Below are 22,411 nucleotides of genomic sequence, written 5' to 3' on the forward strand. Positions count from 1 at the left end.
GCAATAGCCATCTGGTGTCAATGAATTAAAATTATACCTTTTTTTTTGTCAGATAGGCAAAAATATATTTTTTGTTATGCTGCAGAATTTTACTAATTAGTTTATGTGTGCCATGAGATGAAAAAGGTTGAAAAATCACTGCCCTAAAGCATCACTTCTCCCAATCTTCTCCCTAAAAGCCCCACTCTCCTGGACTTTAATTTCCTGAGACACAATCAGGACCTTCCAGGCATTCATCAGTGACAGCATCTCCCCATAAGAATGCACCAGAGAACTCCTACAATGAGTTGATCCCACACTGTGCAGCCCTCCAGGGCTCCCATAGAGATCCCACCACATGCCCTGAACTGTCCCAATAACTTGCCATTCAAGTAGACTCCATATAATCCACCCCCTGGGACCCCCTCTTCAGCCTTTTCTGCTGACCACCCTCCATAAGGACCCAGTGCACACATTCCTTGCCCCAGGCTCCCCCAGATCAGCAGACCTGGATATGCAGCCCGGCTTCAAAAGACCCCGGGGCAGTTAATACACCTCTTCAACCTTCAGTTTCCACCTCTGAGAAATGGAGATAATGGTCTTACTAAATATGCAGATAATGATCGGGATTATTAGGTCTACCCTAATGCAAATGCCTCCCAGTGCTGACTCAACTTCTGCCGTGCCCTGTTTCAGGAGCTGGAGATACAAAGGTGGCCAAAACCACCAAATCTACTTCTCAGGGAGACTAGAATAAAGGGGGACCAGAAGGGGTGAGACTCGGGGGTCTCCTCTGCAGGGGAATGCCAGTGCTGTGGGTCCCCTCACACCCCCAAGGCTTTCCTTATAGTAGTCCCTGACTCACTTCTCCTACGATCTCCGGCACTCCTAGGATCCCTCTGGTGGCCCCAATAAAACTTCAGATGTCCCTGACCACACAACTGTTCTGAATCCTTTCTCAAATCTTCTGTACCCCACTCAGACATCCCAATAATAACCCATAACCCCGCCCCCCAATAATCTCAATATTACACCGTTAGAAAGTCTCATTATCCTCCGGCTCCTTTGACCTCAATAATGGCCCTGTCTCACTCCACGTCTTCCAAAGAGCCCGTGTCACTTCAACAATAACCCCCAAACCCCAGAACCCAGGGATCACTTCTGACAATCCCAGCAACCAGCCTGTAACATGTACCAAACCTCCTGGAGACCTCCAATCCTGCTAGAACCCCACCCCCCACAAACGTCTCTCTCACGAGTTCCCCATGACCGCCCCAGACACCCCATCGAGGATGACGTACTACCCCGCGACATTCCCAGCCCTGATGTGACCCCCTTGGACAGCTCCCACTGGCCCTACGGCCTCCCTGCGCCCTCTGAATTAGTTCGACACCCCACAAAGTCTATCTTGTACAGGGTATCCCCAGACACGCTGAGGAAAACCATATGCCACCCCGCGAGATCCACAGTCCCCCAGGCCACCCTCGGATAGCCCCCAGTGACCCTATGACCTCCCTGCACCCTCCGCCCTCGGGGCCCGGCCAGTCGGTGCTCACCAACGGCACCAGTGATACTAGTGCTGGCGTAAGCCTTGCGGTGACACTCAGTGCCGTCAGGGATGTCCCAGTACCGCCGAATAAGCCGCGCCATGGCTGCGACCCTGAGCACCGGACTACACAGCCGGCAGTACCCAGGGCCAAGGGCAGCCTCCGCTCGCTATCGCGAGACTTCCGGAGAGGCGCGCGCAGCACCCCTGGCGGACAGGCGCGCAACAAGCATACAACTTTATTGAGTGCCGCGGCCACGGACACGGGCTGCGCGCACGCACCGAGTTCGGGACTGGCGTAAAGGAAGAGCTCGTGCTCCCCCAGCAGATTTCTTGGAGGGGAAAGGTGAGGCCAACCAGGATCAGTGAGGTCAGATCTCGCTATTTCTAGCTCAGCAGGCCCTAGGTTAGGAATGGTCTGACTCCCGGAGGTGGGACCTAACATAGGGGCGGAACTATAATATAATAGGTGCTAGGCATATCGCCACGCACAGATTAGGGCGCGGTCGGGACGGGACTGAGTTTGACGAGACTAGAGCTAGAGCAAGAGGTAATTATGGGGCGGGACATAGCGAAAATGTGGCCACTTGCTGCGTCAGAATCTGCCTAGGGGCGTGGTCACGCACTGAGGCCCGTCCCCAAGTAGGAATCTGAACCGCGTGCGACTATTTTGGGGCGTGGCCAGTATCAAGAGCGGAGCTTGAGGGGAAAGTGACTAACCCTCATACTAAGATCTTAGAAGGATATGGCCTGTCCAAGACCTGTGCCTGATGAAGTACGCATTACGCTTGGGGACGTGGCAAGAACCAGAGACAGAACCTGTGGGGGACTCGACCAATCCGGAGCTGTACGATTGCCTAAGGGGCGTGGACGTGCCCAATCAAGTGGTTCTGAGAGAAGCGCAACCGATTCCCGGAACGTGGTCAGACTTGCTCGGTCGCGGAATCCGGACCAATCCTGGTGTTACCTCCTGAGCAGAGTAACCAATGGCGTTGCCAGAACCTGAATGGGCCGTGCCGCCAGAGAACAGGCCCGGGCCAGGGGCGGAGTTCTGAGGTTCCGGAACCAATCAGGGTGTTTGGGCTTGAGGAGGGCACTACCCAGTCGGTTGCGGCCAATCGCCCCGTGGTCCTGAGTGGGCCTTTGGGGCGTGGTCCACGGGGGTAGCACGGGTTTCAGGCGCCCCAGGGGCGTGGCCAGGCCTGGACCGCCACCGGGGCCATGTCCGCGCCGCCGCCCCTGCAGATCCGCGAGGCGAACGCACACCTGGTGGCCGTACACCGGCGCGCCGCGGAGCTGGAGGCGCGGCTGGACGCGGCGGAGCGCACGGTGCGCTCCCAGGCCGAGCGCCTGGCCCACCACGACGAGCAGCTGCGCGCTGCCCTGGACGAACTGGGCCGCGCCAAGGACCGGTGAGGCCCGGGGCCCGCCAGGTGAACTTCTAGTAGGTGGGCGGAGGCGGAGCCGAGAATGGAAAGGGAGCGCTGGCAGGGGAACCGAATTCATTCACTGGAGGCTGTACTACCGGAGGGTTTGAAAAAAGAAACACCAAAAAATTTGAATTAGTTATCAGCATGTAAAGATTTGTCACACAAGTGTGTGGATTTTTTAACTTAAAAGCTTCCCACAAAGTAAAATCAGCTGGTACTGAATGGTGCAGAGTCCACCGACTTCTTTGAGTAGATTTTGGGAGCCATGGCAGGTTCTTGAACAGAAGAGGATGTGATCTATCAGAAATTTATGTTTTGTTTTGTTTTTGCTAATCCGCACCCAAGGATATTTTCCCATTTATTTTTAGAGAGAGTGGAAGTTAAGGGTGAGAGACAGAGAGGAACATCAATGTGAGAGAGACATATCGATTGGTTTCCTCTCGCAGGTGCCTCAATGAGGGCTGGGGCTCCAGCCTGCAACTAAGGTATATATGCCCTTGACGTTGACTGGAATCTAACCCAGGACCTGTTAGTCCACAGGCCAATGCTCTATCCACTGAGCCAAACCAGCTACGGCTACCAGAAGTTTTTTTTTAAAATATATTTTTATTGATTTCAGAGAGAGAGAGAGAAACATCAACGGTAAGAGAGAAGCATTGATTGGCTGCCTCCTGCACGCCACCTACTGGGGGTCAAGCCCACAACCCGGGCATGTGCCCTTAACCAGAATTGAACCCGGGGACCATTCAGTCCACACGCCCACGCTCTATCCACTGAGCCAACCCAGCTAGGGCTATCAGAAGTTTTTGAAGAGTCCCTCTAGCACCTGAGTATTGAAAGGGATGAGACAAGTGCCCATGGGGAGATACTGGGGCCCAGGTGAGAAACAATTCAGAGCTGGATGGATTAATTCATCTTTACTAATTAATTCTCCTACTATGTGCCAGACACTGTACTGGGTACTAGGGCACATCTACGCAGCTCTGCCCTTAGGCAGACACATCACTAGTCAGTTACAACATGGGGTGATGAGAGGTTGTGAAGGAGGTGCACACACGGTTCTGAGGGGATACAGAGGGAATGCTTCCTGGAGGAGGAGCCAACTAAGCTGAACAACAAATAGGAAAAGATGTAGGGAAAGAGGGAACTGCAGGAAGAGCTAGGAGGAGACATGAGTCTGTTCAGCTGGGTGGCTTAAACAATAGACATTTATCACTGTTTTGGAGGCTGCGAAGTCCAAGATCAAAGTACTGGCAAATTCAGTTCCTGGTGAAGACTGTCTTCCTGGTCATCTCATTGTGTCCTCACCGAGAGGGAGAGAGCTGCCTGGTATCTCTCCTTATAAGAGCACTAATCCCATCATGAGGATCCCACCCTCATGACCTCATCTAACTTTAGCTTCCTAAGGCCCCCACCTTCAAATATCACACTGGGATGTAGGGATTCAACTTATGAACTTGGGAAGGACATAACCGTTCAGTCCTTAAGGGGGGGCCGTGAGGCAGTGGTGAGGAATATGGCCTTTATTCTGATGATGGGGAGCCTGATATCAGAAGGGACAGGAGCATCTCTAGTCCTTCAGTACTGTTACTACTGAGTTCTGTCTTCCTGCCAGCGAGATCGCCGCTCTGCAGGAGCAGCTGCTGACCTCCGAGGCCACTGTCCACAGCCTGCAGGCGGCCGTGCACCAGAGGGACAAGCTCATCAGGCAGCTGCAGCCCCGGGCCAAGTTGCTGCAGGACATATGTCGCCAGCGACCACCCCTGGCTGGGCTGCTGGCAGCCCTTGCTGAGGCCGAGCGCCTGGGTCCCCTACCAGCCAGTGACCCTGGCCACCCATCCTGTGGTGCGCCCAGTTTGCTCCTTGCCAACAGCACTGAGGAGGAAGGGGACAGGGACCACCTCCAGCCAGCAGTGTTTGGGACCACTGTGTGAGCCCCAGAGCACAGATTCCAGAATGGAGACAGAGGGTGCCTGTGGAGACTTTTTCCACTGCTGTGGGGGTACTCAAGGGTGGGGGTGTCACCAGTGTCCCAGGGGGAACTCCATGGCAGAGCCATAATACTTTCCAAGCATCAGACCTGCTAAAAAGTCAAATGGTCAGCCTGCAGGCAAATGAAAATGTTTAGCCCAATCTTTTTTAAAAACAAAACTTTAAATCAATTATCCTTGTTGAAAATTGGCAACATTTACAGACAAAAATCTGGATTTCTGGCTTTAGATTTGGCCATGCCTGCCTAGAACTGAACCCAGAATACTCTCTTTAGCCACAGTGTGAATTTTTTAATTAGCCCCTTCACTTCTCTTAGGGCCAGATGTCCGGACCCCAAAGCATGAGTTTGAGACCCCTCTCTGGTGGAGGCAGATGGCATCAAGTTCCAGATTATTAGATTGTTTCTTCTCCCCTTTTCCCCCTGTCCAGATTTTTTTTCATCCTGAAGCATCCTTTATCCCAGGATAGAGCTTTTTTTTACTCCATCCCGAATCAGAATTATTTTTATTATTTCCCAATCCAAGGACATACCTATTGATGTTCTAGAGAGAGAGGAAGGGAGACAGCAAAATATTGATGTGAGAGAAAAACATCAATCAGTTTTCCCGTACACACTCTGATGGGATCGAACCCACACCTAGGTATGTGCTGAGGGGAATTAAGCCTGCAACTTTTTGGTGCATGGGACAAGGCTCTAGTTGAGCCACATGGTCCCCAGACTAGAATTAAGAGCTTCAAGCTTCATGCTGTTTTGCATTAATTATTTTGAAGACAAATCCTAGACATCTTCCCCCTAACTCTGTCCTTCCCTCAACCTTTAACTCAGAAGGCAAGTGCCCATGGGGAGATACTGGGGCCCAGGTGAGAAACAATTCAGAGCTGGATGGATTAATTCATCTTTGCTAATTAATTCTACTATGTGCCAGATACTGTACTGGGTACTAGGGCACGTGAGATGCTGGCAGCCAGGCTGTGCTGTCCTGGAAAACTCAGGCCTCCCTTAACCTTTTCTTGATAATGTGCTGCCTCAAGGCCTTTACACTGGCTGCTCCCTCTGCCTAGAATGCTCTTCCCCCAGGTGTCACATGACGGGTTCCTTGGCACTCGGGTCTTTCTTTGCTCAAATTTCACCTCAGAAAGTCCTTCTCTGACTACCTGAAGTAATTCCTCCCCACCCCCTGCCATTACCATTGCATTTTTTTCTTTAAAAATATATTTTTATTGATTTCAGAGAGGAAGGAAGAGGGAGAGAGATAGAAACATCAGTGATGAGAGAATCATTGATCGGTTGCCTCCTGCACACCTCCTACTAGGGATTGAGCTGGAAACCTGGACATGTGCCCTTGACTGGAATCGAACCCAGACCCTTCAGTCCGCAGGCCGGGCCTCTATCCACCGAGCCAAGCCTGCCAGGGCTATTTTTTTTTTGTTATAGAAGCTCTTGCCACCAGAGTGTAAACTGCATGAAGGTAGAGCTTTTGTTCTACACCAATACTGTAGGAACAGGATGAGTCTGTGGGCCCTGAAGGGAGTTGGGGGTCCCCAGCACTTCAGATAAAACCCCTCCAGTCTAGCTTTTGTAGTAAGCAGCTGGTTCCTATTTTATAGTCCCTAGAGAATCTATTTTTTAACTCCTTTTTTTACACTGCACTCTTGGCCAGAGCCATTCAGGGAGTGTTGCTTATCAAACCAGGGAACCTTGTGCTCTCCTCAGCCACGCCAGAGCTGTTTCCCACCTCCTTACTCAGGAAATTGTCATACTGGGAACTGCTGTGGGGCAGGGCCTATTCCAGCTAGAAAGGTTGGCGCCCATCCCGTCCTCAGGATGGTGCCTGTTGTCTGCCTGGCATCTAACACTGACCCCTCAGTATATAACAATATCCCTATTTTCTCCTCTGGATGAATAAGAAAGGGGGGCTGTTTGTATGAGGGAAGGCAGGCTGGGGCCTGTGTGAGCTCAAGAATAAACAGGGTGATTTGTCAGCCTGGTCCTTCCTCACTTTTTCCAGGTGTGGGGGGGCTGGTCACTGTGTGGTTCCTGGTCTAGGGTGGGGCCCTGCTGGGTGAGGGCTTGTTTCAGTCACAGGAGCTTGTACCGCCGGCACTTTACACACAGAACTGTGTCTAATCTTTGTTTGCAGCCACCTATGGACACAGGCTGCCCCATTTCACAGCTGGGAGACTAAAGGTGAAATGAAAAGGCCTCTGGGTCAGGAGGGCCTGGACCCCTACCCATTTTTGGAAGTTATTGTTGAAATTCTGATTCTCTTACAGATGTCAAACAGAGCTACACTAATTGTGGTCAGATTTTACATTTTCCATAGGGAAAAAACCGATGCCAACACATTAAAAAACACAATGCAGTATTTCTTTGACTGCCCAAAGAATGCTGGACTGCAGTGAGCCACTGAGCTGACTGTGACATCAGCTGTGGCTTGAATTGCATTGCTGGGTCAGGAATTCCTGACCACACACCATTGTGCTGAGTGCAAGGCCTGGAGGTCCCCAAAGGGGGGGGGGGGCACTTTTTTTTGGTTAATCCCATTTTTGAGGATATTTTTTCCATTGGAAAAAAAAACACTTTTTTTTTTTTTAGAGAGTGGAAGGGAGGGAGGGGGAAAGAAACATCGATGTGAGAGACACATTGATTGGTTGCCCCCTGCACATGCCCCAACTGGGGCCAGGATGGAACCTGCAACCCAGGCATGTGCCCTTGACAGGTAATTGAACCCATGACCCTTCGTTTCATGGGCTGACTAACCACAGAGCCACACCAGCCAGGGCAAGGGCCCACATTTTAAGTCCTTGGGAGTCCCAACGTCCTTTTGGATCCTGCTGGTTGGTGTAATGCTCTGTTGGCAACGATGTCCAAAATCTGGATCAAAGACCTGTGATGGTGGCCTTGGTTCCTCTTGGATTATGTCAGGTCAGGACCACTTCTCTATTTGGTACCGCAGCCTCCTGGCTCACCAGCTTGTCCATGAGCAAGCCCACCAAGTGATGTTTGAGAACTGAAAACCAACCACCAAAAGACCCATACAACAAAAACACCATGACTGGCCCCTTAACTACCAGAAACTGCTTTATCCAACTTAACTCTGCTGTGTCCTGGCTCAGCTAGCACTGGTCTCAGGACCTCCCATTGGACATGAGTTGGGCCACTACCAGCCCTTTTAAACTCAAATCCCTCAGCAGCTTTGGATGCTGCCCTGTGAAAAGGGATAGGGGTCAGTATAGTCCAGAGAGGAGAGGGGCTCTGCCTCAGGTCACATAGGAATTGGGCCTTGAGCCTCCTTCCATCCAGGACATGGTGGTCCTTGCAGGCCTGTGGCCTGCCCCTCATTGTGGTCAGAAAGACTCCCACCTCCCACCCTAGTCTGGGCCTGGCTCTATCCTAGGCCTGAGCATTGCAGGGTAGGGAGTGAGCAGCACAATGGGTGGATGGGGCTGCCAATGACAGCACTGCTGTCCCTCCTGGTCCTGCCATTCGGCACAGTCAGGGTTACAGCTGGGGCCCCTCCCAGTCTCCAGAGCCACTGTCCCTTAGCAACAATCCTACTGGGTAGAACGCACTGCCAACACAGGACAAACCAGGCAGGAGCCAGTGGAGTGGCCATCTGAGGACTCCAGGACAGACAAGGCCAGGTGAGTGAGTAGGGGGCACCCAGCTTGTAGCCTGGCCAGCCGAGCAGGAAGCCTATTTGCCCTCTATCTCATTCAGCTGCCCAGAGAGCCTGAACCTAACATGGATACGGTGGACGCCACTGTGGAGAGGCTCCGGGAACAGTGCCTGTCCCGAGGGGCCTCTGGCATCCAGGGCCTAGCCAGGTGAGCTGTCCCCTCACCCGTTCATGACCACTTGGCCCCAGGCATCACTCTCCAACTGCGACCCTTGCCCCTAGGTTTTTCCGCCGCCTGGACCAGGACAGGAGCCGATCCCTGGATGCAAGGGAGCTTCAGCAGGGCTTGGCTGAGCTGGGGCTGGGGCTGGACATGGCTGAGGCTGAGGGTATGTGCAGGCGATGGGACCGTGACGGCAGCGGGACGCTGGACCTGGAGGAGTTCCTGAGGGCACTCCGTGTAAGGCTGGCTGATGGGGGGCAAGTCCCTTCACCCACCTGTCTGGCGGGGGGAAGGGGTGTGCTGAGCTCTCAGTGGGGTTACCTGTGTCAGCAGACACCAGACACCCGGTAATTCATCACTAAGAGACTCAGGGATCCCCTGTGCTCTGCACTCTATGCCTGGAGGGGTTGGGGTCTCTTAGTCATCACTCTCCCTCTTTCAGCCCCCCATGTCCCAGGCCCGGGAGGCGGTCATTGCAGCTGCATTCTCCAAGCTGGACCGCAGTGGAGATGGTGTGGTGACCGTGGATGACCTTCGGGGGGTATATAGCTGCCACACCCATCCCAAGGTGCAAAGCGGGGAGTGGACTGAGGAGGAGGTACTCCGCCGCTTCCTGGACAACTTTGATTCCTCTGAGAAGGACGGGCAGGTAGGTGACGCCTATGAGGTCTCCCCAGCTCCTCCTGCCCTACATGTCCATCCCTACTTAGAGCCTGTCTGCCCCCAGGTCACCCTGGCTGAATTCCAGGACTACTACAGTGGTGTGAGCGCCTCCATGGACTCGGATGAGGAGTTTGTGGCCATGATGACCAGCGCCTGGCGACTGTGAGCAGCATGCACTCAGCTGGCACCACTGTAGCATAGGACTCCACCATGGCACCCTCTGAGCTTCCAGCTGGGCAGCCCCAGGGGTGGGGGCTGGAGGGGAGCAGGAGGATTAAGGCTGCAGAACTGGTTGGACCAGGTCTGAGGCCCTTGTTTGGCCAACAGGCCCAAGTGGGACAAAGCCCCCCTTCCCCCCATGAGGACACTGCAGGTGCCCACCCCACCCCTCACCCGGTTCTGCTCAGTTAATCCTTGACTCTGTTAGAATTCCCACCCTGCCCCTCCCTCATGGTTCCTGGGAAGCCAGGAGGCCCCTGGATGTGATATGGATGTGGGGAGGGAAGCAAATGGCTCTTCTGTGAAGCTAGGCTCTGCACTGAGATCCAGTGACCCTTTTCTGGAGTGTGGGGCAGGGGCCCAGGGCAGCAGGCAGGCCAGGCTGCTGGAGGAGCCTTACCTTGGGAGGCAGAGGTCATTCCTGGCCAGGCCCTCGGGCTTCCTGAGGCCCCTGGGGCACACAGGAGGCCAGGGCTTTAGTTAAAAGTTTTAATGTAGTTCCCAAATACATTTCATATGACAATCTTACATAAATGTTCCAAAACACATGGGCATTATCTGGTTTTACTTGTCACTAGTTGGCTAAGGCTTAAAGCAGAGAAATGTAGCCAGATCTGCTGGGGGTGGGAGGAGGGGTGAGGGAAGGGCTTTGGTGTCTTCCCATGGCTCAGGCTCAGGCTGCAAACAGTCAACCCAAGGTGTGGGTGGCACAGCTACGGAGACCAAGCCTTCTCCCTCCCTATGAGTGGGCTGGATAATTTCTTCTAAACTCCCCTGGGGCCCTGTGAACAGGGACCTTCTTTGCAAGGGGGGCGGTGCCCAGTTGGGGTCTTGGCCTTCTCTGGGATGGGCACAGCACCCGCTCCCGTGTGTGCTGCGAGTGTTAGGACAGCATTCTGTAGTCTGGAACCAGTCCCCTGCCACTCCTCAGAGGCCCTGCTAGGAACCCCATCTGCCTGTTATGGAGGCCCCTGGCCCTGGATGGTCTTGGGAGCGGTGACATCCAGGATTGGGCAAGGAATGGCCAACAGTAGAAAGCAGGTGTGTGCCTGGGTGTCTGATGATGGGTGACCCACATGATGGGGACAAGCAAGAGGGAGGGGTGCTATGCACGTCCCCTTCTTTGTCAGCTCCTGTGGGAAGCAGTGGCCTCACTGTCAGGTCCCCACTCTGGAAGGCACCTCATCCAATAGGGCCAGGCCTCTACACCAAGACATCACCCTCTAGGCAACGGGAATGGGTGAAAGGGGATCTAAGAAACCAGCCCCCTTGTACCCTCTTAGATCCAGTGACCTTTTCTAGATAAGCTCTCTCTAGTTGTGAGGCCTACCCCTCAACACTTCTTCATAGTTTGGAGGAGCCCCAGGTGGGGAACAAGTGGGAGCCTTCAGAGCACCCCAAGCTCCCAAGTAAGGCCCCAGCACACAAACCATGACCATAGGGAGAACGAGGACGTTGGAGCTGTGCCTGCTCAACACTCAGGAGCACCTTAATCTAAGAAACCAAAAACAAAGCCTTGGGGGAAAAGAAACCTAAAAACATATACCCCAAATCAGAAGGTGGGGAAGGAGAGTTAAAGATAGTAGCAGAATATCCAGCAGGGCCAGTGTTTAACTTGTGGGAGCAGACCTGGTAGCCTGGGCAGGTGGCAGGAACCCACGGGTATGGCGGCGGCATGAGAAGGGTGAAGAAACCAGGCATCCCAGTCCCAGTGAGAAGCCGTGACAAGTCTTAATGTGCCATTTCAATTCAAAGGAGGGAGGGAAGAAATGTTCTTTTTGTTTTGCTCATCAATATGATGAGGTCTCGTGTCCCAAACCACATTCAAGCAGTTCCCAAGTCTGCTTCTGAACGGGCCTTGCGGATCCGGACTGTGGCCAACCCAGCGGGGAGTGTGTTTCCCGGGGCCCCGCACCTCGACGCAGCCGGAGAGGGGCGGGCGGGTGGGTGGACAGACGGACAAAGCAGCAGGCTCCCGGGTGGCCAGCTCCAGGCGCTATGTGCTCCCAGCTGTCTGCCCGTCCCCTTCGTTGTCAGCGCCTGTGGGAAGCAGTGGCCTCGCCATCAGGTCCCCACTCTGGAAGGCACCCCAGCCCCCGGGGTCAGGCTTCCACACCAAGATGTCACCCTTAGGCCAACGGCAATGGATGAGAGGGGATCTAGGAAACCAGCCCCTTTGCGCCCTCCAGGGCAGGGACTGCTGGCTCACCGCCTCCTGTGGCCCCTGATGGAGCTAGGACGTCGTCATCGTCACTGTCATCCTCATTGGATGGGGCCACACCAGGCTCGGGGGCAGGTGTTCTGGTCTCCTGTTCCTGCTCCACGCGGCTGCGCAGGGCCAGGATGCGGTGGTGCAGAGCGGCATATAGCTGGCCCGTGTCCTTGGAACTGGCCTGGGGGAGGCAGAGAAAGTCCTGATTATGAGGCTTCATGGGGAAACAGCTCCCTGGACTCTCCTCAACCTGGGACCACAGACCAAAGCTCCAAAAGCCCGGAGCCCACCCCTCCAAGTGCTCCCAGAGCCTGTGGCTGGGCCAGCCCTCAAGTGACAGTGGCATTCCTGCCTCTCATTTTGGGGATGGGGCCCACCTAGAGGCCTCCTTGCTCTCTAGGGCCATGCTCTCAGAGCAGTGCTGAGTGCTCCCCACAGAGGGGCACTCTCCATCCAGCCCTGTGGTAACTGCCAGCGTGTGCCAAGAAACTTCCCTCCTGTGGCAGCTCAGGGTTGCTGCCCTGGTCCGGGGGAGGGGGACTGTTTGGGATCAGGCAGCCCACCCTGTCCGGGGGGGCTGCTCACCGAGATCAGGAAGACCTTCACACCCTGGTCCTCGGTATCCATGGCTGTGATGCGAATGCTCTTCTCACTGGCCTTGTCAATCTGCATCTGGGCCCACAGCTTGGTGTTGAGGATCAGCCGCAAGCTACCCTGGGTCCGCATCACTGCAACCAACAAGGCCATGACTCAGCCCTGGTCCCCACCCCCCACCCAACAACCAGCTAGAACAGATACATCCTGGAAGGAAAGCAAACCCAAACGGTGAAATCCCATGACTCTCCCATGGTCCACGAAAGTTGTCCACCTGTCCACTGAGCAACAGCCACACATGCTGGGGTTGGCCTGGCACCATCACCTGGCTTCCTGGGCCCAGAACCACCAACGCCACTGGCGGTGTCAGAGGCCACATGTAAGCGAGTTCTGTTGGTCCACACAGCATGTGCCAGGGGGCTTCCTTGGGGAAGTGGGTGATTAGGCAGAAGCAGGAGAACTGTAGGGAGGTGGGACCAGATAGGGACATTTGTGGGCTGCACACTGGGGACACTCACACTTTTTTATTTTTTATTTTCAATTAATTGTTTTAATCCCACCAACAATAAACTTTTAAAACAAAAGCACTTTCACATCCTTAATTAGGTATGCTTCCCATCTGTGGTCTCCAAGTTTCTGCTTCTTGATTTAACTTTGTCCTCCACCCCCGCCGCACACCCCTCCCCTGTGGCACTGTGGGCCTGGGCCCAGCGCTCCCTGATGTTCACACCAGCGGTGGGCTTCCTGTAGGGGCTCTCGGGCCTCACTCCCGACCCACGCCTTGGACAATCTTGCCCCAGGCTGGTGCCCAGGGTGCAGAGCTGAAGAGAAGAACTAGGGAGGCACTTTCTGTTTACCTTTTATGGCTAAAATAACAGCTTAGCAAAGCGACTTCACGAAGAAGCTTAGTGAAATTGTCAACACACTTTATGTGACACACGTCACGTAAAAGTCAACACCGCTTCACTGTCCCCCACTAACAGGCCAAGTCCCTGAGGTTTTCTTAGAAAAAGGATTGAGGCTAACCTGTGCTCAGAGCTTCCAACAGGAAGGAGATAAAGACAGACTGAAGGAAGCATATGGCAAAGAAAAACTGGGCACAGACCTTTCCTCTCCGGATGTACATGTGACACCCCCAGTTTTACCTGCAGCAGACCCAATGCCATAGTCAGCCTGCCCAATTTGTCAGAGCCCACCCAGCCAGCCCAGCTCTCCCCATTAGAACAGGACTGGTGAGGATTAAAAGGTGTCATCCCATCCAGATGGCCACACAGGACAGGGAGCAGCTTGGGCCAACTTGGGGAGGCCGGTGGGGTCCTGGGCCTCAACTGACCAAATCTCCCTGTGTCCTCTAAGCCCGATCTCGCAAGCCCAAAGTACCCATCTTTGAGGCAGTGGAGCAGTTCAGATGGGCTCAGAGGGAAGGTGTGTGACAAGGTAAAAGGCTTTGTGGGGTGAAACTAAAGGTCCTGGGATGGATCGCAATGAGAGAGGGGAGGGCGTAATGCAACCATGCTGCTGCCTGAGGAGGTGGGTGATGAGCTGTGGGGCTGCAAATACTGTGCTCTCTCTGTCCACATACATTTGAACATTTCCCTAAGAAAAAATGAAAAAGGAAGGGAGGGGACGTCCATGGGGGAAAAAGAATGGTGCCCAAATAGAAGGGCCCTTTTCATCCCTGTAAACAATCTCTGAGACAATTCTGAAAGGATGCAACGTAAGCTACTACTGGGTCATGAATAGCTGTTTCTGTCAAGGCTGGAGGACAATCTTTGTGTGGGAAGACAACAACAAAAAAAGTGAACACACATATTTCACAACACAGACAAATGAACATGCTGATTCTCTTTAAACATGCATATATGTATGTGTATACAACCCCTCAATCCATTTTTGTAATCAACATACTTCTGGGAATAAGATTCATGTGTAGACAGCCCAGGACCACCATTTATGGTACTCAGAAAAATTAGGGACAAACTACATGTCCATCAATACGGAAATGGTGACATACATTCATTTTTCAACAGAATATATTAGTTTTCCCAAAGTCATGTTTTAAAGGAAAATTTAATGACACAGGAACATGTTCACAAAATAGTGAGTGAAAAGAACAGCATATAAAATTGCCCCATTTCCTCAAGAAAAAAACCACAGAACAGGAGTGGACCATGTTATTAGCAGATATTTCTCTTTATCAAGAGACTGCAGTTGATTTTTTCTTTTTCCATCCTACCATAAAACAACAGACACTTTCATGATCAAAAAACAAGTTTAAAAATTGCTAAATACTTTTATCCCACTCAGAGGGACCTTTCACACTCAGAAAGAGGGAAGTCATGGAAGGGCTGGCAGCTGGATCCTCTGGGTCAGGCCTCAGGGTGTGGGTACCTGGGCTCTCCCGTGAGGACCTGCTCCCCTGCTCCTTGGGTCAAGGGGCCAAGTTGGGACCTTGCCCTTTACTGCCTTGGGAACTCTGCACCAATCCAGGCCCTCCCACAGCTCACCTAGTCGGGACTGTAATGTCCCATCGTCAGCCGATGCCATGTCGTTGAGTCTCAGCAGTCCCCGGCCTCTCTCCACCCAAGACTGTGAGGTCTTGTCAAAGACAAACAGCTTACACTGGATCTGGAACACAGGGCAGCCCTCTGGGTGAGCAAGGGACCCTAGCTGGGTAGATGCCACTAGGAGCCTCCATTTAATTCTCATGTACTACCAGGGTCAACAAACTACGGGCCCACATCTGACCCTTGGCCAGTTTTCTGTTCTGCCTTCAAGCTAAAGTGGATTTTATACTTTTAGAGGAATATTTAAAAAATTAAGGAAATGAAAATCAAAACCACGAGATATCACTTCACACCCACTAGGATGGCTACAACCAAAAAGACAGATAATAACCGGCACTGGAGAGGATGTGGCATCCCTGTTGGCATCTGAAGCCTCATACAGTTCCTCAAAATGCTAAATATGGCCCTGGGGCAGTGTGGCTCAGTTAGCTGGAATATCATTCCATACACTGAAAGGTCACGGGTTCGATTCCTGGTTAGGGCACATGACTAGGTTGTGGGTCTGATCCCCAGTTGGAGCGTGTGCAGGAGGCAACCTTCTTTCTCACATTGATGTTTCTCTCTCCTCTCTCTCTCTCTCTCTCTCTCTCTCTTCCTTCCCTTCTCTCTAAAATAAATAAATAAATAAATAAATAAATAAAATAAAATCAATGAAAAAACTTCCTTGGGTAAGGATTAAAAAAAAAAAAAAAAAGTTGCCCTGGCTAGTGTGGCTCAGTTGGTTGAGTGTTATCCCATGCACTGAGAAATCGCTGGTTCTATTCCCCATCAGGGCACATGCCCAGGTTGCAGGCTTGATCCCCAGTAGGGGGCATGTAGGAGGCAGCCAATGGATGGTTCTCTCTCATCGATGTTTCTCTCATATTTTTTTTTTTTATATATTTTATTGATTTTTTACAGAGAGGAAGGGAGAGGGATAGAGAGTTAGAAACATCGATGACAGAGAAACATCGATCAGCTGCCTCCTGCACACCTCCTACTGGGGATGTGCCCGCAACCAAGGTACATGCCCTTGACCGGAATCGAACCTGGGACCCTTCAGTCCGCAGGCTGACGCTCTATCCACTGAGCCAAACCGGTTTTGGCTGTTTCTCTCATATTTAAAACAACAGAAAAAAAAGTGAAACATGTAGTGACTACATGGCCCAGCAATGCCACTTCTAAGTATCCACCCAAGAGAAATGAAATAGGTTTTCACACAAGAACTTGCACATAAATGTTCACAGCAGCAAAATTCTATAATAGTTAAAAAGTGGAAACAACCCAAATGTCCATCAACACAATGTAATATTATGGAGCTATGAAAAGGAGTGAAGCACTGACACACACTATAACATGGATGGACCTTGAATACTTGATGCTCAGTGAGAGCAGCCAGACACAAAAGGCCACAAAGTATGTGATTTCATTTATGTGAAACCAGAGGCCCGGTGCATGAAATTCGTGCATGGGGGGTGTGTGTGTGTCCCTCAGCCTAGCCTACACCCTCTCCAATCTGGGTCCCCTCTCACAATCCAGGACTGCTGGCTCCCAACTGCACGCCTGCCTAACTTCCTGATTGCCCCTAACCGCTTCTGCCTGCCAGCCTGATCACCCCCTAACCACTCCCCTGCCAGCCTGATTGATGCCTAGCTGCTCCCCTGCCAGTCTGTTTGCCCCTAATTGCCCTCCCCTGCAGGCCTGGTCACCCCTAACTGCCCTCCCCTGCAGGTCTGGTCCACCCAACTTCTCTCCCCGGCAGGCCTGGGTCCCCCCCAACTGCCCTTCCCTGTAGGCCCGGTCGCCCCCAACTTCCCTCCTCTGCCAGCCTGGTCACCCCTAACTGCCCACCCCTGCAGGCTTGATCGCCCACAACTGCCCTCCCTTGCAGGCCTGGTCCCTCCCAACTGCCCTCCCCTACAGGCCTGATCGCCCACAACTGCCCTCCCTTGCAGGCCTGGTCCCTCCCAACTACCCTCCCCTGCTGGCCATCTTGTGGTGGCCATCTTGTGTCCACATGGGAGCAGTCATCTTTGACCACATGGGGGCAGCCATCTTGTGTGTTGGAGTGATGGTCAATTTGCATATTACTCTTTTATTAGATAGGATGTCCAGTACAGGCAACTCCACAAAGATAGGAAGTGGATTCGTGATTGCCAGGGGGTGGGGGAGAGGAATGGGGAGTGACTGCTAATGGGCACGAAGTTTCTTTTTGGAGGACAAAAATGTTCTAAATTAGATAATAGTGACAGTTGCACATCTGTGTCAATATACTAAACACCACAAAACTGTATACTTTAAAAAGGTAAATTTCTTAGAGATATGTGCACTATATCTCAATAAAGCTGTTATATTAAAAAAGGATATCAACAGAGACCATAGTGGTTCTTTACAGAAAAAGTTTGCAGATCATGTCAGTATCTCTTAACATGGATAGATTAAAAAAACCAAGTTGAATGGGGAAAGAAGTACCACTAAAACCTGCATTAAAACCAGCCTCTCTCTCTCTCTCTCTCTCTCTCTCTCTATATATATATATATATATATATATATATACACACACACACACACACACACATATATATATATATCTATGTGTGTGTGTGTGTGTGTGTGTGTGTGTGTTTTATAGACACACACATTGTGTGAAAAAGTGAAAAGCAGATGAACAGGCAGAGACCTAGACATGTTGCCTCAGGCTAGGAAGGAAAATGCTGACAGGGAAAGAGTAGCGTGAAGTTTTGGCTGCATCTGTGATTTTCCCCCCTCTAATAAAACAAGACAAGGTTCCAGTGTGACAAAATAACCACAGCTATAACTTTGGTTAGTAAGAGAAGTCACAAGTCGTGTAATTCCCTAAACTATGAGAATGTTTCAAAACAGAATCCTTTTTTTTGGTAAAACAAAGCAATATAAGAAGATCCTTAGAGTTGGTTAAACTTTCAACAAAAGCCCCACCAACAAGATCCTAAAGGTGGGACTCACGTCTCTCTGTCACTTCCAAGGGAAGTCTCTCCCCAAATGTGCTTGGAGAATGTGGGTTGACCCCTTGGGGGCTGGACCCTCAAATGCACAAAGAAGCTTCGGGCCATCACAATTCCACCTAAGGGCCAAGAGGCCCACCTTACCTGTAACACGTTGCTCTCTGCCTCCTCTCCAGTGATGACTTCCACTTTTTCCAACAAACACTTGCGCGCTGTTGCCTTGGTGTAGGCGGCTGCCGATTCGGCCAGGGACTCTGCAATGTTATTAGCTAAACGACATTGACTATTTACTTGGTGGGGGGAGAGTGTACTGCACAGGAAACAAAAGGGTTGGCTTGGTCTCAAGGGTACCAGCTACCCACGGGACATGGAGTGGACCCCAAAATATGCCAAGTAGTTCAGCCCCGGGATCTGTAAGGGAGGCCAGCTGGGAGCTGCTGGCATGGCTCTGGGTTTCCCATTTCCCATTCAGTAGGGGACAGACCTCAAAGAGGGCACTGAAGAAAAACTCCCTCTGCTGCTTCGGGGTGTGAAGGGAGAGGGCTACAACCACCTCAACCACCCTACCCCCAAGTCACGATACAGCACCACGGGCCTGTGCCTATTTATAGATGAACATGTCCCCTTTCTGTTCACTGAAAACCAGTGCCCATGGCTTTCTGGCTCTGTCCCAGTGGCTGGTTCATGAGGTTATTACTGCTGTGTTGAGCTGATCCCTACATCCCTCCCAGGCTGAGGTGTGGATGGACAATGTCCTATCACTTGGTACCCCCTCCTATGAGGCAATAGGATTGCGACGTACCTTTCTCAGGGGTGGCCTCTTGGGATGAAGACTCGGACCCAGACTCGATAGCTGAGTTCTCCCTGTTGGCATCTGAAGTGACCTCATTTAATTTGGGTGGGCTCTGCAGGGAAACAAAGTCACATGGGAAAAGCATTAGGCCGATCCTGGCGGGTCAACCACTATGGAACAGTAAGTCCCTTGGCCCGGCAGCAGCTCTCGGAACTTCCCTGCTGGGCTTTCTGCCCACAGCTCCTCCTCTGCAGCTTTGGGGACCCTCCCAGACCTGCAGACAGACCTATATAGCCCTTCCCCATGGGCTATGTCCCAGCCATACTCCCCACATCCCAACCCCAAAACCACACAACAATCTTCAAGCATTATTTGGTGTTATAACCTAACACAAAGGGGCATCATGCATGAACTGCCCTTGGAGCCCCTCAGTGGGGCCTCTCATGGCATTGCCTGGAGGTGTGTGCCACCAGCTGACATTACTTTTGGCTGCAGAGTTCACTTTGTCTGTGTGAGGTAGTTCTTTGACTATTTTATTTTGACAGGAAATGGACAGTACTGACGCTCGAGAAAAGCAGCAGAGGGCTCTTTAATGTAATGTAGACTGAGACAAACATGGACAGAATTGGTTGGACCCAAAACAGCTCTGTAGCCACACTGACAATGGACACAGAGGGGCTGTGCCCATTTGATCGGGGGAAAAGGGATGAAGTAAGGAAGCATGTAAACAATTCCAGAACCCACCCCTGGCTGTGATGTGTCGGGAGTACATGGGGCACCCAGTCCCTCTGAGGCCACCACACCCGTCCCCTCCTTTGTGCCGCAGCCTCATTGGCAGGTGGGGAGGACCATTGTTGGCTTCAGAAGTGGCCAGGGGGGCCCCAGCAGCGTGCAGCTAAGGACTGGTCTGATGGCTGTACCTGTAGCCAGCCTTCGTGGGGAAAGCATGCCCTGTGCCTCAGAAAACCTGTCTTAGGATGAGGAAAGACTGGAAATAGAACACTGGCTCCTGGAGAGCAGATAACCCTGCCCATGACTTTAAACTGAGTCTTCTTTCTCTTACTTGCAACTGAAATCATCCTACTTTTCCAAGAGACAACGCGGCAGCCACACTCACGTTCCTTGACCTGGGCTGGGGAGCTCTAAAAACCTTCTGGGCCCCAGGAAGAACAGTCCCCATAGGGGCCACTCACCAATACGCGCTCGCTCATGTTCTGGCCAAATACAAATTTGTTGCTGGTGGCATCGGCACTATTGGTCGAGTTCTCTAAACTGAAGAGAAGATGGACTGTGAATTCAGGGGCGGAACCTGGTGAGTAACAAGAGGCAGCTAAGCTGCCACTGGCCCACTGGGTTCTGTTCTGGGCACAAGGTCCTGGTGATAGAGATCACGCTGAGAGCTGGGCTGGACAACCCCATAGAACTCAGGTCCTGCCTCAGTTGTCCATCAAAGTCCACTGTCCTGGCTCCTCCACGGCTGTGCCAAGTGGGAAAGAAGGAAGGGACTAGGGGGCAACTGGAATTCTGGAGGATTCTGCTCCCTCCCCTCCATTCTTTCCCCTAGGGAAGGACCAGGCTGGCTCCTGGTCCAGTTTCTGCCTCCTCTCTGGGCCAGAGACAAGGTGGATGAATGACCTGAGCACTTCTGAGGCTGGACACAGGGCCTGACAACATACCTGGAGCTGATATATTGAAGAAAATAGTTGGTCGCGGTTGGCGTTTCTGAACTGGGGTGTCCGGCATTTTCCATGTCAGCTGCTTCAGTGTTTTCATTTATTAACTGGGAAACAGAGACACTATACTCAGAGAACACCACATTCTGGACCTCTACAGCTTGGCCTGGCTGCACAATCCTCTGCCATGTGGCACAGCTCAACGTGCAAATCCTATCAATGTGCATGCAGGGGTTTGTGTGTGAGCACTGGGTGCTGGCGCTGTAATCAATTCCAGAACCTTTTGCTTTTAACAGTTAATGTACAAAAACAATTCATAAAGTGTTAGCGAACTTCTTCTACCTTGTTTAAAAAAAAAAATAAAAAATGCACTTAGGTTGGCATCTTGTTAGCATTTTCATCAACACTTCTGTTCCGAGATCACAGAACACTTATAAATCTGGTGTTTTAAGGGGTTTATTAAGAACATAAAGCACTGTTGTTTGAGGGCTTCATTAATGCCAGCTGCCCTGTCTGCTCCATCACATATGTGACCTAATGCACTACTCCTGGGAACCCTGAGCGGGGAAGGATGGACTTGGTCCTGTGAGCAAGGAAGCTCGTTCTCAGAGGAGCTGGAGACTACGGCCTGGAGTCACCCTCTGTGGAGAAGGTGGGATGTGACCAAGACCTCAGAGATCACATGAGCTCTGGATCTCTAGGAGACAATGCCCCTGGCCCCATGTCAAGGCAGCATTGCCCTGAACTTGAGGAGCAGACTCAACTAGACGATGGCCAGACCCCGCCCCCAGGGCTGGTAGATTTCAAGGCTGTTCCTTCACTTTCCTCTTCCTGGAGGGAGCAGTCCCCAAGGAATGTATTATTTTGGCTAAAGCTATGCAACATCAACACTTATTTTTGTCTCCTGGGGCATCTACGCTTCTCTTGGACAGTGACACCATAGGAGAACACAGGTGGCATGTTTTCTATATGATGACTTTTGTTTCCTTATTTCCGAGTCTCTCACCCTCAGCATCATTGGCATTGGGGCTGGATCGTCCTGGGCATTGTGGGGTGTTGAGCAGCATCCCTAGCCCCTACCCACTCGATGCCAGGAGTACCTACCCCCTAGTGTGACAATCACAGATGTCCCCAGATATAGCCACTGACACTGCCTCTCAGTCCTCTAAAGAAGATTCCTGCCAGGTGAGCTGCTGGAAATGGCAAAGAACATTCCATATCTGTGCCTGCTAAACATAGTACTGCTCACTCTAGTCTTTCTGGAGTGCTAGCACACAGCGTGCAGAGCCGAGATCCCTGCCACTGCCAGATGCCCCCACCCCAACTCAGTCCCCAGACTGGACCCACCTGCCTGGGGGGCAGCCAGGAGATGGCAGATACTGTTGCTCCTGTGGGAGAGAAAACAATCTTTCCACCTGCCCTATTTTTGAAAATAAGGTGATGGTTCTGTCGGGAGCAATCTGGTCCCGTGGGAAACATTCAGCACTATTTGGGGGCATGTGTGGTTGTCACAACTGAGAGGGTATACTCCTGGTATCTAGAGGGTGGGGACCAGGGATGCTGCTCAACAACCCACAGTGGTGAGCAGGTCAGGCCTCCAATAACTAAACACAATCCGGTCTGAATGCTGCTAGTGTTGAGATTAAAAAACCCTGAAGAGCCGAAACCGGTTTGGCTCAGTGGATAGAGCGTCGGCCTGCGGACTGAGGGGTCCCGGGTTCGATTCCGGTCAAGGGCATGTACCTTGGTTGCGGGCACATCCCCAGTGGGGGGTGTGCAGGAGGCAGCTGATGGATGTTTCTCTCTCATCGATGTTTCTAGCTCTCTCTCCCTCTCCCTTCCTCTCTGTAAAATGTCAATAAAATATATTTAAAAAAAAAAAAAACCCTGAAGAAAACAAAAACTTCACACTGGCTGCCTCTCTGTCCCCTGTAGCC

The 22,411-nt window shown here is 52.0% G+C and overlaps 3 protein-coding genes across 48 annotated transcripts in view; 2 read left to right on the forward strand and 1 right to left on the reverse strand.

Moving 5' to 3' along the window:
• Nucleotides 1-22,411, reverse strand: part of LOC308252344 (ran-binding protein 3) — a gene marked incomplete at its 5' end in the record, with an annotated part of 80,381 nt that overhangs the window by 4,467 nt on the left and 53,503 nt on the right. For 15 of the 42 annotated variants that reach the window (XM_080676835.1, XM_080676831.1, XM_080676822.1 and 12 more), the window contains 8 exons: nt 10,089-11,712; nt 11,882-12,065; nt 12,470-12,612; nt 14,986-15,106; nt 18,153-18,262; nt 18,811-18,913; nt 19,995-20,073; nt 20,478-20,581. In XM_080676835.1, the coding sequence (XP_080532961.1) occupies nt 11,669-11,712; nt 11,882-12,065; nt 12,470-12,612; nt 14,986-15,106; nt 18,153-18,262; nt 18,811-18,913; nt 19,995-20,073; nt 20,478-20,581 (888 nt within the window). In that variant the 3' untranslated portion in view covers nt 10,089-11,668. Of the gene's footprint in view, nt 1-10,088; nt 11,713-11,881; nt 12,066-12,469; nt 12,613-14,985; nt 15,107-18,152; nt 18,278-18,810; nt 18,914-19,994; nt 20,074-20,477; nt 20,582-22,411 lie in introns of those variants that run through there. The other 27 variants (XM_080676820.1, XM_080676813.1, XM_080676833.1 and 24 more) reach the window with 3 other exon arrangements.
• On the forward strand, nt 1,748-10,218 carry CAPS (calcyphosine). 5 transcript variants are annotated; one of them, XM_080676850.1, is made up of 5 exons: nt 1,748-1,871; nt 8,669-8,775; nt 8,850-9,027; nt 9,233-9,439; nt 9,518-10,218. In XM_080676850.1, the coding sequence occupies exons 2-5, from the start codon at nt 8,693-8,695 to the stop codon at nt 9,617-9,619; spliced, it is 570 nt and encodes a 189-aa protein (XP_080532976.1). In that variant the 5' UTR covers nt 1,748-1,871; nt 8,669-8,692; the 3' UTR covers nt 9,620-10,218. The 5 variants fall into 5 exon arrangements, with proteins under 5 accessions (XP_080532976.1, XP_080532977.1, XP_080532974.1 ...); XM_080676849.1 differs by lacking the exon at nt 1,748-1,871 and adding an exon at nt 7,867-8,592; XM_080676848.1 differs by having other exon boundaries at nt 1,790-1,871; nt 9,233-10,218.
• VMAC (vimentin type intermediate filament associated coiled-coil protein) lies at nt 2,633-6,929 on the forward strand. Its single transcript, XM_080676852.1, has 2 exons — nt 2,633-2,937; nt 4,571-6,929. Exons 1-2 carry the CDS (start codon nt 2,747-2,749, stop codon nt 4,887-4,889), a joined length of 510 nt encoding a protein of 169 aa, XP_080532978.1. The 5' UTR covers nt 2,633-2,746; the 3' UTR covers nt 4,890-6,929.

The sequence above is a fragment of the Plecotus auritus genome (assembly GCF_963455305.1).
Source record: "Plecotus auritus genome assembly, chromosome: 6".
NCBI classification, from domain to species: Eukaryota; Metazoa; Chordata; class Mammalia; order Chiroptera; family Vespertilionidae; genus Plecotus; species Plecotus auritus.